The following is a 15,946-nucleotide window of genomic DNA, read 5'->3' as shown; positions in this document are numbered from 1 at the left end:
TGATAACGTCTGTGCTACACCTTAAAATGTTTCTTACTATCTCTTTTGTAATATCCCTAATTTTACATTATCTCATAACAATTATTCAATAAGGCTTTCTAATAATAAACGTAGTTTGATAACATATTACATCATAACACCATAGTAAGATCCATCTCCATATCAACAATAAAAAATTTATATCTCTACACAAAAAAAGAGAAATTCTCATAGGACGATCAATTTACAGTTTTAACATTTTTTATGATGTTTTTGTTCTGTTTATAGTGTTTCATCATCATAACAGAGTAAGGATTATAAGAAATTTGATGATATATGATATAGAAGAGAATGTCTAAGGAGCTTAGAGAGAAGTTAAAGGAAGCGTTCCTTTCCATTGATGTTTCGCAAGACGGCTCAATAGATTGGGAAGAATTACAAATTTGCTGTAAAAATATTGAACTGAAGCTAGACGATACGGATAAAGACGATTTCCAACGTTACAGTCAATGTGCTGTAAATTATAACAAAGAAGTTAGAGAAGGACTCGATTTCAACCAATTTTCAGACTTTGTTCGGAATCGTTTAAGAAAGACATTTAATGCTGTAGACACAAATCGAAATGGATTTATTGATCACAATGAAATTGTACAAGTGTTGCAAAAAACTGGCATAAAAGTTAGCAGCCGTAAAATTAATGCTATTCTAAATGCAATGGATAATGATGGTGACCAAAGAATCAGTTTTGATGAATTTTGTACCTTTTTTGGTGATGTTCCATCACCCAACATGCAGTTTATTGCTAACCTATGGTCTACAGGTGAAGGACTAGATTTTGGTTCTGATGTTGTACCTATTAGTATACCTCCTGCTGAAATGCCACTTTATCAGTTCATGATTGCAGGTGGGGTTGCTGGAATAGCCTCAAGAACGTTGACTGCGCCTTTGGAAAAGTTGAAGATTATTGCACAGGTAATTATTATAAATATTATGCTTCTTTTCTAATAATATTAAAATTTTATTCGTTTTTTGGTTACGAATTTTGTCAAATTTTTCTTGCAGTGGTGTTTGTTTAATACCTTCAATTTTATGGAGGAAATTTTATGCCACTGGTTTCAGGGTTGGTAATATATAAGTGACCTTTAACTTTGTAGACTTCTTCAAACCAAACGACTAAACTATCACAAACATTTACACACATTTATCGACACGAAGGAATGAGAGGATTCTTCGCTGGAAATTTTGCCAATTGTGTTCGTGTTTTTCCTACATCTGCCTTAGTATGTCTGGTATACTCAAGAATGATCAAGGTAATATCATGTTTTCTCTAAAAGAAATTTTTGGTGTGAAAAAGTGGCTTTGGTACTAAATTTTTCCCTTTTTCCCTTTCTGTTTATGAAATGTATGATTCTTCTTTAGCCAAAGAAATTGAATAAATAGTAGATTAAATTTGCAAGATGAGTAAATTATTTGTGAAAAACAGATTCTCAAACATCCTGAGAAGCCTGTCGAGTCTTAAAATTAGACTAGACCTCTTAGACCCATAATATTTGTTTATTCTTTGAAAATTACATGATATAAAATCATGCCTCTCTCTTTATTCTAGTACACACCAGTAGATAACACAAAGAATCCTAACCAACCCTTGTGGAGGTTTGTGTCTGGTGTGACCGCTGGCATCGTGTCAACCGCAGCCACTCATCCTTTGGATGTTGTCCGTGCAAGACTCACTATTCAAGATAGAACGTCTGCTAATACTTATACTGGAATATTGAATGCTTTCAAAAGAATTACTGCTGAGGAAGGCTACCAAGGACTCTATAAAGGTATATGCTTTTTATAAGAATCATCATTTGCTGTTTAGATGAATGAATACTCACGATAGTCCTGAAATAAGAGTCTTAGGCAATTCTTCTGGCTAAAATTCTCCTGATTGATGATTATACATTTACAGTATCAAATGTTTTAAACTGATGATACACTAGGACGGAATGAGGGAGAATATAAGAATGTTTAGTACATGAGATTTTAGTTAGTTTTAACTTGATTTGTGACTCCTGGCGATTATACATTTTTTGTATCAGATGTTTTAAACTGATGATACACTAGGACGGAATGAGGGAGAATATGATATTGTTTAGTTCATGAGATTTTAGTTAGTTTTATCTTGATTTGTGACTCCTGGCGATTATACATTTACCGTGATTGATGATTAGTGATTTACAGTATCACATGTATCTGATGACACTAGGACGGAATGAGGGAGAATATGAGATTTAATGATGTTTTAGATGATGGATGATACCTGGAGATTTTAGTTATGATTTTAGTTCTTGATTTGTGACTCCTGATGATTATACATTTACAGTATCAGATGTTTTAAACTGATGATACACTAGGACGGAATGAGGGAGAATATGATATTGAATGATTTTAGTTTTAGTTTAGATTCATGAGATTTTGTTTAGTTTTTAGTTCGAGTTGTGACTTGTGGTATCTCCTGGATGATTATAGTTCATTTACAGTATCAGATGTTTTAAACTGATGATACACTAGGACGGAATGAGGGAGAATATGAGAATGTTTAGTTCATGAGATTTTAGTTAGTTTTATCTTGATTTGTGACTCCTGATGATTATACATTTACAGTATCAGATGTTTTAAACTGATGATACACTAGGACGGAATGAGGGAGAATATAAGAATGTTTAGTTCATGAGATTTTAGTTTAGTTTTAGCTTGAGTTGTGACTCCTGATGATTATACATTTACAGTATCAGATGTTTTAAACTGATGATACACTAGGACGGAATGAGGGAGAATATGATATTGTTTAGTTCATGAGATTTTAGTTAGTTTTAGCTTGACTTGTGGCTCCTGATGATTATACATTTACAGTATCAGATGTTTTAAACTGATGATACACTAGGACGGAATGAGGGAGAATATGATAATGTTTAGTTCATGAGATTTTTGTTAGTTTTAGCTTGATTTGTGACTCCTGATGATTATACATTTACAGTATCAGATGTTTTAAACTGATGATACACTAGGACGGAATGAGGGAGGATTTGATATTGTTTAGTTCATGAGATTTTAGTTTTGATGATCTTTTAACCCGAGATGAACATGACAGTAGGGAGGAATTAGAGAGAAAAAATATTGTGTCTTGGATCGCTGGTACCACCCCTACCTCCACGGGCTTTTTTCCAAAATCTTGTCGTGTGTACTTCGATTCTTTGTGAAGAAGAGTTTGGTACAGGCTAAAAAAAGGTAAAGGTTGAACAATATTACCGGCACAAAACGTCAAAATAAAACGACAATTATCCATAACCTTGACGTAGAAACATACTGAAGTCGTCAAAACAATTTTAATCTTTCCAGGTTTACGACCCTCACTGGTATCGATCGCACCGTTCCTTGGTTTACAACAATGCTCATATGACGTATTGAAACTATACGCTGTCAAACGTTACAGTGAAAGTCACACTACGTTTTTGATGTGTGGTGCTTTTGCTGGAATGTTTGCCCAAACGGTATGTATTCATCTGACTTCTCTTTTAATCGAATAGTTTCTAAATGTTTTATTCTTGAGGTATGTTTATACTTCTACCAGCCTCAAAAGAATAATATTCAGTGGGAAATCGGGTTTTAGTTGCCCTTGAGTATCATCTTGACCTGTTTTGTTTTTGCCACGACTTGGATAATTTGAATTTATTAAAGTTGATCTAAGTTTTGGGATTTTCTTGTAACGAGAGAGTTAATTTTGTAACATCATGGCTCTCAAGGAAAAATTGCATCAGATTTTATTACTTAAAATAGGCCATAGCGCGCAGTGGTCCTGATTACCCATTGCGCTTTGCGACTGTGAAATGGTCTATATGGCTCACGGTTGCGATTAATCATGGGTAATCAGAACTAAAGACTTAATTTTTCCAATTTTTTTCAAGATTCTACGTCTGTCCGACGAAGTTACAGTAGTTCGTCGTTACAGGTCAAAAAGTCCTGATTACCCATAATTAGATTTATAACTGTTTCTTACGTGTTTACGTATTGTTAGGTTGTTCACCCGTTGGACGTTATTCGACGGCGTATACAAGTAGAACGCGCGTCATCACCGCAACATTTTGTGTCCGCTTTGCGTGACTTGTGGAATACAGGCGGTTATCGTGGTATTTATGCTGGGTTATCGGCATCATACTTGAAAGTCATTCCTGCAGCAGCATCCAGTTTGTTAGTCCGTGATTTCTTACTGGGCCGGATACAAGGTTGATTTGTATTGTGAATGGTTTGTTTTATTCTATGGGATATATGTATGGATGGTTCCCATTAAATGGTAACTTAACCTTTTTCTTCTTTCGTGTTTCTAAATCTTAATATTTTGGTTTTTGTAGAAACAAAAAATTGAAAGGAATCTCTAGCAAAGAATTCTTCTTTTTTACTGATTCTGAAGCATCGCTAGAAACCGCGTATCAGTTACTGCCTAGAAATGGAAATGAGAAATAAACCTGTATTTTGATGTAAGGAAATGCTGTAGAAAAATCTCGTTACTTTATGCACAGTCATCTTAATTATGCATACTTTTTATACACTTAATTTATTACCTTCATTTACCTCTTATATTATTTCCGTGCTTGGAATGTACAGTGAAGTCTCCTTAACCTGCACAAGTTTTATTGTCCCTTCAGTTAACAATGCCCTATAAACCTTACTCCATAACTCGAAATTTCCTTAACTCAAACAAGTTTGTGCTCCCCGTGCGTTTTCGAATAATGGAGACTCCACTGTATTTCTAGAAGTATGCTGCGGGGTGCACTTACAAAAAATTTCTTTCTTTAGAGTAAATTTTTTCAAAGAAAGAAACTTTTTTTGTGGTGCAACCGGTAACAACAGAAGATCTTCTTAAAGATCTTGTTTTCAACTCTTGATAGCCAAAAAAATGTCAAGATGTAAGATTTCTGGTTGTTCAAAAATCAAAACTTATTTGTACCTCGACATGTTCTATTATCTTGAATTTTGGAATTATTATCAGAAAATTAATTTATTCCTACCTATTTATATATATTTCTAAAAATTATAGATGATCTTGATATGTAATTTTAATTTCTATTACTATCGCTTGAATTGTATTTTTCACTGTTTCACCAAAAAAACTTTTTTTGATATCAAATATAAATTTAAAAGAAAATATTTTTTATAAATTATCAAGTTTTTTAATATAATAAACGAAATAAAATATTTTTGAATCTTCTGGAATAATTTCACTTAAAAATGTCTTACTTATTGGTATCAAGAGGGTCGGAAATAGATATCCCTGTTTGGAATAGACATCCCCGTGTCGACGAGACCCTGCGTCGACCATGGATTGTTTTATGGAACTCTACCACGTTTCAAACCTTACCCCAATAGACAAGAATGAACCTCCTCACTAGGGGGGGGGGTACACGGTATCTTTCTGGAAAAGCCTTTTAGGAGTAAGCATTCTTTTGGTTTAGATTCTTATAGTCAGTTATGATGCTGTAGATTAAATTTTATTTCATTTTTTATATTTTTTAGAACAATAATACTAAACTATCATCAAGAGATAAATAATTAAGTTATAAAATATAAAAGAAAATGAAGACAGTCCTTATGGTTGCCGAGAAGCCTTCATTGGCACAATCCATTGCTAAAATTCTCTCCAATGGATCATCTTCTCAAAGGAAAGGTTAGTTGATTTTCTGTCATTGCACGATGAGTTATTTTCTCTTATATGGCGCCCCTTCAAAGAGAGCAATTAATCGTTAATTGCATCCTGTAGAGAGCAATTAATCGTTAATCACACTCTCGATGCGGCGCCAATATTTACAAAATTGATTTTAGTGTTTTTTTGCATTGCATTCGAAATTCATTTTGTGAGAAAGAAAATCTATAAACATTAATAAAAGAAAAACATAGAGAGAAGAGAAACATAAAACTTTCAGTGTAATTTACTTTCCTAACGGGGAAAAAGTAGTGAAACCCGTTGTGCGATTAGTAGCTCGTAATCACATAATAAATCGTACAATTCGAAAATTGCACTCGTGATTTTTTTGTTTCGCATTTTCCTCGTCTTATCGGACTCAGAAAATTAATAACAAAAAAATCACTCGTGCAATTATTCTCGAATTGTACTCGTTATCATGTGATTACATATAAAAATTCGGCTTCCCAGATGAAAATTTCACTTACTTAAGAAAAACTTAACTGTGTGGGTGTGGCTGCAAAAACCGTGGATTTTGGAAATTTTCATTGAATATTCTTTCACTATTTTCTACAGGTGTTTCGCCATCTTGTGCTATCCATGAATTCCAAGGAAGTTTCAAAGGTGAAAATGTTTTCTTTAAAATGACTTCCGTTTGCGGTCACGTGATGGCTTTGAACTTCTCTGGCGCATTCAACAATTGGGATACCTGTGATCCGGTAAGATATCTAACTATAACATTCACCACTACAATGATTTCGAATATTACGTCATTTTAACAACAGCTGATTGATTGCAATGATGCATTGGGTAAAAATGGAAAAAAAGTTGCATAATTTCTCAAATACCAAGTCAAAAATGTTCGACAAGTACCAATATTTATACCGAGAGATCTTTAGGAAATGTAGAAATTCACCATGATTGAAGAATGATTACATTAAATTTTGAAGACGTGATTGCTTACACAAATCGAATGTTTTTCCACAATGGCGGAAATAATGAGAGGCGTCTATAATAGCAACACGTGTGCAGTGGGATGGCTAGAGGATAGGAAATATATTCAAACTTGCTAATCTACTGGTGTATTGGCCTATTTTTGACCAACATATGGCCTATTTCTTTTTTCTTTTTTGTCTTAATATCTTCCATTTCAGGCTGCATGCAAACCTTAAACAGTCATCAGAGAGATGCGATTCATTGTTGTTGTTGCTTTCAAATTTAATTCATACTTGTTTTGATTTTAGATCGAATTATTTCAAGCCAAAACCATTAAAAAAGAGTCGATGCCAAATTTGAATATCTGTCGACATTTACAAAAAGAGGTCAGTACTAATAAGTTTCAAAGTCATCCATTTTACGTACCAATGTGACATGTAGAAATAGCTACTATTGTTTTTTTTTCTGAATATAAATTTAAATAGCTACCTTTCTTTCTTGATTAAAAGATTTTAGTTCAGAGTCCTAATCAACTTCGAATAGGTTTTTGATGTTACGTAAGCCCTTAACAAGACTAAGTAACATTGCGATTATATTGTCTTTTTATGCAATTTTCATCAATATTTTTCCAGGGAAAAGCGATCGATTATTTAGTGCTTTGGCTTGATTGTGATAAAGAAGGAGAAAATATCTGCTTCGAGGTATCATATATTTTGTATCAAAATCTTCAAGACCACAACAGTCTCAAATGTGACGATTTTCGATTCGATCGTTCGAGGGACGTTTTGACCAAAGTTAAGCCAATCATTCTCATTTTCCATTTCTCAATATAATAACACTCTAGTGGGTAAGCGACCATTACTCTTCTAGTCTTGTATCGAAAAATGGAAACCATTTCGCATCGATTGACGTGTTATTTTTTTAAATTGATCAACTAATTTCAAAAAGTTTTAGAATGTTCTTCAGGCTTATTTTATCAGCTCGAAGATTTATGTGCCGTAAATATGGGTGGGGTATTGCTCAGAAACCACCCTTCAATCAAGAATCGGTCGTGTGGAGTCCTGCATTGATCACTTAAATGTTAACTTGATATTGACCTACTTTCAACTAAATGTCGATATATTTTATCTCAATATAGGTCATTGATATTGTCAAACCAATCATGAAGAACAGCCAGAATATTTTCCGAGCAAAATTTTCTGCCATCACAGACAAAGACATTAAACAAGCCCTCAACACAGTTGGTAAACCAAACAAAGATGAATCAATGGCAGTGGATGCAAGACAAGAATTAGATTTGAGAGTTGGTTGTGCATTTACAAGGTTTCAAACAAGATATTTTCAGGTATACTTTACCTCCCTTTTTTGTCCCTCTTTACAGTCACAACAGCCCAGGGAGGGTACTAGTGCAAAAAGGAGTGCGGGGAATGTGCCGCTGGTAAGGGTACTTTTTTCAACTCCATGACTCCCGGATAGGGTCGCGAAAACAGCAAATAGAAAAATCAGTTTCTTGAACCTTTTTGGGGGAATTTGGGTAAAAAGCGACAAACAACAATCTTATTCTTCGATCATTGATTTTTTAATATACACACCAGTTGAAATGACATCTTTTGTGAAAAATGTTTTTTTGACACAAGTCCCAGTGTCATAGTGTGCAGAGGGGTCCGAACCCCCCATTAATATTTCATCCCCCCCCCCTATAAAGGTATCCCCCCTATTTTTAAAATTTTTTGATCCCGCACCATTTACAGGGGTCCGAGCCCCCAGCATATAATTTGTACTCCCACAAAATTCGAACATTTTTATTGGCAATAGTTAAAAAACAAGGAAAAACAAAATCTGATTAAAAACAGAGTGCAGTGAGAATAAATCAGATAAGTCGAAATTATGTGATATTAAATTTTATTGACTTAAATCAACATATAACATAAAAAAAAAATTTTTAACCAAAAAGTTACTATCCCCCCATTTTTATTTGATCCCCCCTATAAGCTCAAACCCCCCATTTTAACTGGAAAATTGCCCATCCCCCCCTATAAAGCCTTCCTTGAAAACTTGGTCCCCCCCCTTAAAAAAGGGGGAATTCATACTATGAGTGTATGATATTGATCTTAAGAATTCACGAAGTTGGATCAATTTATAAACCGGTGGAGTTTTGTAGGAGATTTGATACCGCTCATAGAATATGCAGGACCCAAACACATTATGTACAACCAAAGTTGCAACAAAGAGAATTTTCAATAGTAATAACACTAATCACCTATGTGTATTTCTTATTCTTTTCTTATATGCTTAGCACTTTCGTTGCTTTATTCTTCTTTTTTTAGCATAAAATTTCTTTAATCTTCTGTAAGCTGAATACAGAAACTAAGTTGTTAATAACAAAAATCCGTAATGGGCAAAGGTAGTCAAAAAGATTACAACGCCCCTCCAACAACATCACATGTGTGAATCACCTATATGCGTTTTTCTTATTCTTGATTTGTGCAAGTCAATATTGGTGATTTCTTTTTACTAAAATTTTTTTACAACTCTCAGTTGAAGTCTGTCTGTCTGTCTGTCTGTCTGTCTGTCTGTCTGTCTGTCTGTCTGTCTGTCTGTCTGTCTGTCTGTCTGTCTGTCTGTCTGTCTGTCTGTCTGTCTGTCTGTCTGTCTGTCTGTTTTTGAAAAAACTTTGGTTCATTTTAACAATTAGAGGTTTTACTTGGAAATATATTACACAATTTTTCGCGATCAAATTATTTTCATATTCATGTAAGAATTCTCCATAGGTGAAGCGATTCTTTAGATTAGTTTCCTCCTTGGAGTCTCTCTTTATTTTAACAGTGCATTTTTCTTATCCAAGAAGTGTAAACTTAAATTTGATCGGATTATTTTTAATTAAATTGAGATTTTTTGTGTAAAATGAATAAATAGTATGATATCGTTTTATTTCACATTTGCGAATAATTTTAAGATAATTTGGTTTCATTGAACTCAACGAATTCGCTCAGCTTTGTATAATTTAACGAGAGAATGTTTTTTATTTTGTGACACCTGTTAGCCTTACCCGTCCAATAACACCCCTGCGTCTTGCCTTCCCGGAAATTATGAAAATAATTTAAATACGATCACAACTGCACTCTGGTTTCAAAATATCAGATTTTTAATTAAAAAGTAGGTTCCTTTCGAATTTTAATCAAAACATCAGAGCATGAAAACAATTGTCTTATCTTACATGTCCAAGTCCAACAAGTCCAAAAAGGAGGACGCACTATCACGAACATACATTGTTGCAGCCCAGTATTCTAGGAACATTAGGCAGTGTTTCGATTATTTTCAAGGTGTCCTTTGTTATCTGGCTTGGTTATCCATGAACTGAACGGAACATTGTGGAAAAATCGGAGATTCTAACCCAGATCCCCTGGTTTGTGTCTCTGACGCTTGGAACTACTCGGTCATTTTCCTACCAAAGCATCAAGGTTTTTAAAATCTTCTGATATAGCAAAAGAGAAGCATACGAAGACATTGTGACGTTGCCAAGTTTGTCCAATTTTACAACAGGAATGCCAATGGATCATAATGTTAACTTTTCAGCTACTAATATACTACCTCTGAGCTCAAGTGGTTTAGAACTGAAATTTAATGAAAGTAGTTTTATCTCTAGACCTTATTCGACGAAAATCTACAATAACAACAATCGAGCTTCCAATAGTTTTCTTTCAACAAAGAAATCTCTTCAAACATCGACGATGACCTATACTAAATCTCCCTTTAAGGTTACACAATCACCTCAACCAACTCAGGCTGGTATAGACTCTTTTGCACGTATCTTACTCATGTTCTTTACGTTCAGACCTAGACCTTTGTTCCTGACACCAAATCCACCAAAAGTTACCAAACTCCTAACTTCTCAGCCACTCACAACTATAAAAAGCCGTGGCCGTGCTAAACGTGGACGAGTATTCATACCTATAAATCGAGGTAGAATTTCTTCAACCCCAAGTAACGGAATTGAAACAACAAAGATAACAATGGAAAGGACTCCGACTAGCTTTACTACACGGAGGACTCCGATAAGCTTGTCTTCGAGGAGGACTCCGATAAGCTTGTCTACGAGGATGACTCCTTTCAGCTTGTCTTCGACAAAGAATCCGACCAGATTGTTTATGAAAAGGGTGTTGATTAGCGCAACTACACGAAGGATTCCGATCAGCTTATCCGCAAGAATGACTCCGACCAGCTTGCCTACACGAAGGACTGTCATCAATTTGTCCAGAACGAGACCTATAATAACAACCCCTCACCTTATTACGACAAAAAGAGAGAACGTTTTGACAACAACGAAGTTTCCTGCTTTGCCCTCCGAACAAACTACTCCCAGACCTCGTAGACAGATATTGTCGTATAGCAATCTCAAAGAAATTCCTACTTTTAATATCACGACAATGAAACCAACTATCAGTGTGTTACCTCTCTTCACCAGATATGTGTTACCAACATCAAAAAATCAACAGACTCCTCGGCAGGCTGGAATTTTGTTACCAAAAATCACCGTACCGGCAAAATCATCCTCATTTCCAACCAGAGTAAAGCAAGATACCCCTAGTGCTTCCAAAAGACCAAAGACTATCTTCAAAACATTAACGAGTGGTGATTTAACAACCACAGGTAAAAATCTAAGAACCTTGAAATCATTGGTACCAATAATGCATGTTACCGATTTAAAGACACTGAGACCTATGCAGGAAACATCTATCGCGGCTAACTCTAAAACTCCATCTCGAACTTTAAAATCATCGGCAAATGTATCTTTTGATCCGAACCCGATTGATTTATCAGTAACAAATATTAATGATCTCGAACAGTTATACAATAATTGGATAGATGCCACTTCTGTCTTTATTATCATTTCAAATTCTTTTGTTTTTGTTTCGATTCTTGTCCACTGGAAGAGAATCGGGCACATGCACACCACAAAATATTTTCTTAATCTTCAAACTAGTCATTTTGTCTTTGCTCTGATCACTTTAACCAGGCGGTGGTTGGATACAAAAGACAATTATATCCTTGGTAATGGGGTTGTCATGGTTACCTTTGTTACTATGGCCCTTTTGAATGCAGATCGATATTTTGTTATTTGTCATCCATTTCGTTATCAAAAATTGATAACTGTCAAAAAAGTTTTGATGTCAATTTTAGTTTCTTGGCTATTGGGGATCAGTTTTATCATGTTGTTACAAATTCACAAAGAGAATTCTATTGATATTCTCAACATTATCACCAATGTTTTTCTCTTTTTCTCAATCACTATTTTGACATTGTCAAACATTGCCATATGGGTTGTCACACGTCGTCACGTGCTCTCAATTTCACGTAACGCCGTCCACGTTAACGTGCATAACAAAGGAAGAATACGTCGCCAACAATTACGTAAATCCACCTTGGCATGTCTTTTAACTGTGGCCTCGTTTGTGATTCTCTGGATGCCGTTTCTGGTCCGTAATTTATACTTTATCGCATCACGTGATGAACTTATTAGCCAATCAAAAGTTGAAACAGCGAATTTGGTAACCCGATGTTCCGTCATGTTAATCTATTTGAATCCGATTTTTGATCCTGTCATTTTTTTTGTGTTGAACAGAAGTTTGAGATTTTCTTTAAAGAAATTTTTTCGCAAAAACAATAAACTTGGTGTAGCGCTGGTTCACGTATCCTCAGCGTTTGGAGCACACGAGAAAACTGTCTTTTGCAAAGAATCTTCCAACTGAAAATTCATTATACATGGTTGAAATATATTGAGAATTCCGGTTATTTTAACGTTTTTCAAGATTTAAAGTTCCGATGAGAAAGATTTTGGGCTATCTCTTTAATTTAATCGAATATTTCAGTTTGAGTGGGGTTGGCAGACTTCCAGGCTATATTCTGAGCCTTTTTGGACTATTTTTGAACTTTTGGATCCTCAGATCCTAAGGTCCTAATTCTACTCTAGCGTTAAAACTCTTCTCTTGGAACCTACCTACTTTACAGCACTTACAAATCGATTGTGGTTTCAAAACTTCCTGGGGAATTTCCCTTTTTTCTCAAATATTATGACCTTGAAATATTGTAGGTCGCACTTTTTAGATTAAAAGTTTGATAATATCAACGAAAAAGAAACTTTAAAGAGAAAGCCAGACGTTATGGTTTATCATTCTTTGTGATGGTGATGTATGGTTGCATGAATAACGATTTCGACATTACATTGTTTAAAACCACTTGATACCAGCTGTTTTGCATGGTTTAGGCGTATGGAATTATCCTTCAATCCGTATGTTGAATAATTCTCGTAAATCATTTAAAGAAGAAGAAGCGAATTACTATTTTGAATTGAATGGTATTTATGGAATTTTTAATTGTCAAGCAGTCTTACTTTAGCTTAGTCTGTGTAATAATTTTTATGGTTGTCAGGTGTCATTTTTTTCGGATTTCTGATTTTTTATCATTTTTCAAAATTCCGAATTTTTTATTCTTCGGAGCATTCCTAATTTTTTTTGATTTTTCAGAATTCAGAATTATTTTCATCTTTCGGAATTTCGAATTTTACCTGACTTATTCAGGATTTCGAAATTTCTTTTAAAAATTAGCAAGGAATGCCGATTTGTTTTAATTGTTTGAATTTTGACCTGAAATTCAAGTTGCTCAGCATTTTGATAGTAAGATCTGCCAGTCTAGACTTTGTTTCACTGGGATGTTATAAAGATTAAATGCCGTAAGTAAAATGACAGCTTCGTCTTGTTTTCATCCTAGCCTTTCTCGACCCACATCGATATTTAGGAATCAATTGAAAGAATTGAAAATCCACTCCGAAAATCATACTATTTTAGTAACAGATGCTTGAATGTCGTTTATATTTAGGAAAATAACCGCCTGGGAGGTACTACCCTTGCCGACCGACGGGGGTGTGCCGCTGAAGTTCTGTTGACTTATCTAATGACAAGGGAATCAAAATTAAAGTTCCCCTGCGCAAGCGTAACCGCGGCCTTTTTCTGACCGATCTTGACTTTGCTGACGATCTTGCCTTAGTTTCTGAGAGTATTCAAAATCTTGAAAGTCTTCTTCACTCACTTGAAACTTCGGCCAGTCAAGTCGGTCTTTATTGCAATGCTGGAAAAACTGAATTTATCAGCTCCTCTGGAAATGTTCTCCCTTTAACTTCCAAGAATGGTGTCAATATCAAACTTGTGAAGGATTTCAAATATCTTGGCTCTCATATTAACAGCTCTGAAAACGATTTTAAAATTAGGAAAGGTTTAGCTTGGAAAGCTTGTAATAAGTTAAACAAGATATGGCACTCTAATTTGTCTAACGCTCTTAAACTTCAAACTTTTAGAAGTCTTGTCGAGCCCATTCTTCTATATGGCTCGGAGACTTGGACCATGACAAAAACCATGCTGAAGAGCCTTGATGGCTGCTATACAAATCTTTTGAAAAGAGTCCAGAATCTTGATTGGCGCAACCATCCAACCCTTCAAGAGATATATCATGGACTCCCAAGAATTTCCTCTGTCCTGACTAGCAGGATGCTCTCTTTCTCAGGTCACTGTTTCCGTGCGAAAAACGAAATGGTGTCTGAGATCTTACTTTGGTGTCCTGCGGGCCCTAGGCGCTCGAGAAAGCGCACTTTTCTTGATATTTTGAAACGAGAAACAGGGCTAGAGGTTGAGGAACTGGGCACTGCAATGGCTGATCGAGAGCTGTGGAGGGAGGGTTATTGTTTGTTTCCGACCTAGGTCCATCCGAAGGATGATGATGATGATGATGTTCGAAAAATGGACCCTACGTGGGACTCGTGTTTTTGAAAAAAGTGACCCTGAATGGGACTGAAGTTCCAAAATTTTGAGAAAATTTTCTATATTTTTTTCAAAATTCGCTCAAAAAGGCGCCCTTCGAGGGACAAAAAGGTGCCCTGGCCAGCTGTGCATATCCATACATCTTTTTGCACAAGTACCCCCCCCCCCTCCGGGAATAACCGAAACGACAATTTTCTGGTTTGACGACACAGTGTTTTTTAAATATTTTTTTTTGGATTAATATAACTGCCTACATTTTCCTTACTTTACTCTAGCGGTAATTCAGTACAGCCAATATTATGTAATTTTATTTTCGTACCGTACCAAAATTCCTTAATATATCTTCATACCCCATTTAAAAATGACCTAAAATTTTCAAAAAAAGCTCTAATAAAAGCCTCCATCTCTCCAAATGGTTTGTGGGTATAATGGGTGCTTGGGGGGGGGGGATAAACAGAAACATAAAAAAATCAGTGTTTACTAAAATTTATTAAATTGCCATGAAAAAGTTTCATTTCATTCAAATTTTCTTTTTCGCAGGGAAAGTATGGCAATTTGGACAGTTCATTGATATCATACGGGCCATGTCAAACACCAACTCTTGGCTTCTGTGTGGAGCGACATGATCAAATACAAACATTCAAACCAGAAATATATTGGAGGATTCTAATTAAGGTTTGCTTTGCTTTCCTTTTGTTTTTCTTTGAAATGGTCACGCTTTTCAACAAATAAGATTTTCAAAAAAATTGGTTTATACTGTTCAAAACTATAAATACAGAGTTTTAGCTCAATTCTATTTTGTAAGCTTCTTCCGAAGTTTGAGCCTTCGATGATTGTTCTTCACACTTCTTGTATTATATTGGCTCGTCTAGGGTACTACATAAACCTGAAGCTTTGTCGAAATGTTGTTTTAAATTAACTTAGGCTTGAGAAGTTTTCCCTGTGGAGTCCATTTGATATTTTCAGAATCTTTTTTCAAGGCTGATGGGATTCCTTCTGAATACGGGAGCGTTTAGATGGTGATTGATTTCCGGATTCTCGTAGCAATATGAGGTTCAGGTTTTGGCTTTTTACTTTTGAAAGTACAGACAGCTGACGTAAACTCAAAAATGCACTTTGTTATCCATAATCCCCACGTTTTACAACTCCCCCAAATAAAAATTCTTCCTCACGATTGGACTTTTCTAGAAAAAAAACCGTGCCCATTTCTTTTCCGTTTAATAAACTTTGGAACTCAATTTTACTTCAGACAAAATCCGGCATGCAGTTAGACTGGCAACGTGGACGGATTTTCGACAAAGATGTGGCTCTTGCTTTCCACGATCGAATGAAGAATGAAAAACCGCAGTCAGTGAAAGTTGAATCAGTCAAAGAAAAAGAAAAAGCCAAACAAAGACCACAAGCATTGAACACGGTCGAATTACTGAGAGTGGCGTCTGCGCGTCTTGGTATCGGACCTCAGCAAACCATGCAGATTGCAGAGAGGCTCTACATCCAG

General features: G+C 35.3%; 2 protein-coding genes across 2 annotated transcripts; both read left to right on the top strand.

Moving 5' to 3' along the window:
• The first annotated feature begins 116 nt into the window (after positions 1–116).
• On the top strand, positions 117–5,111 carry LOC136799646 (uncharacterized). The gene is made up of 5 exons (XM_067056363.1): positions 117–951; positions 1,134–1,289; positions 1,586–1,805; positions 3,364–3,515; positions 4,040–5,111. Exons 1-5 carry the CDS (start codon positions 331–333, stop codon positions 4,250–4,252), a joined length of 1,362 nt encoding a protein of 453 aa, XP_066912464.1. The 5' UTR covers positions 117–330; the 3' UTR covers positions 4,253–5,111.
• A 428-nt stretch (positions 5,112–5,539) lies between these two features.
• Positions 5,540–15,946, top strand: LOC136799645 (DNA topoisomerase 3-beta-1-like; the record flags this gene model as incomplete). The annotated part of the gene is given in 7 exon segments (XM_067056362.1): positions 5,540–5,686; positions 6,278–6,420; positions 6,946–7,023; positions 7,270–7,338; positions 7,776–7,982; positions 14,989–15,123; positions 15,698–15,946. Coding segments are annotated over 7 exon segments (972 nt in total), but the record flags the coding sequence as incomplete, so codon positions are not given.

The sequence above is a fragment of the Clytia hemisphaerica genome, unplaced genomic scaffold, assembly GCF_902728285.1.
Source record: "Clytia hemisphaerica strain Z4C2 unplaced genomic scaffold, Clytia hemisphaerica genome assembly, whole genome shotgun sequence".
In the NCBI taxonomy this organism is placed as follows: domain Eukaryota; kingdom Metazoa; phylum Cnidaria; class Hydrozoa; order Leptothecata; family Clytiidae; genus Clytia; species Clytia hemisphaerica.
Note: the sequence above shows the minus strand (reverse complement) of the source record. Positions and strands in the feature narration are given on the sequence as shown.

Bases quoted from the DNA above. Each gene is read 5' to 3' on its own strand.
- LOC136799646 (XM_067056363.1), top strand. From the start codon at position 331: ATGTCTAAGGAGCTTAGAGAGAAGTTAAAGGAAGCGTTCCTTTCCATT. The intron at 1,806-3,363 runs GTATATGCTTTT...TAATCTTTCCAG, and splicing joins CTACCAAGGACTCTATAAAG to GTTTACGACCCTCACTGGTA. The intron at 3,516-4,039 runs GTATGTATTCAT...ACGTATTGTTAG, and splicing joins CTGGAATGTTTGCCCAAACG to GTTGTTCACCCGTTGGACGT.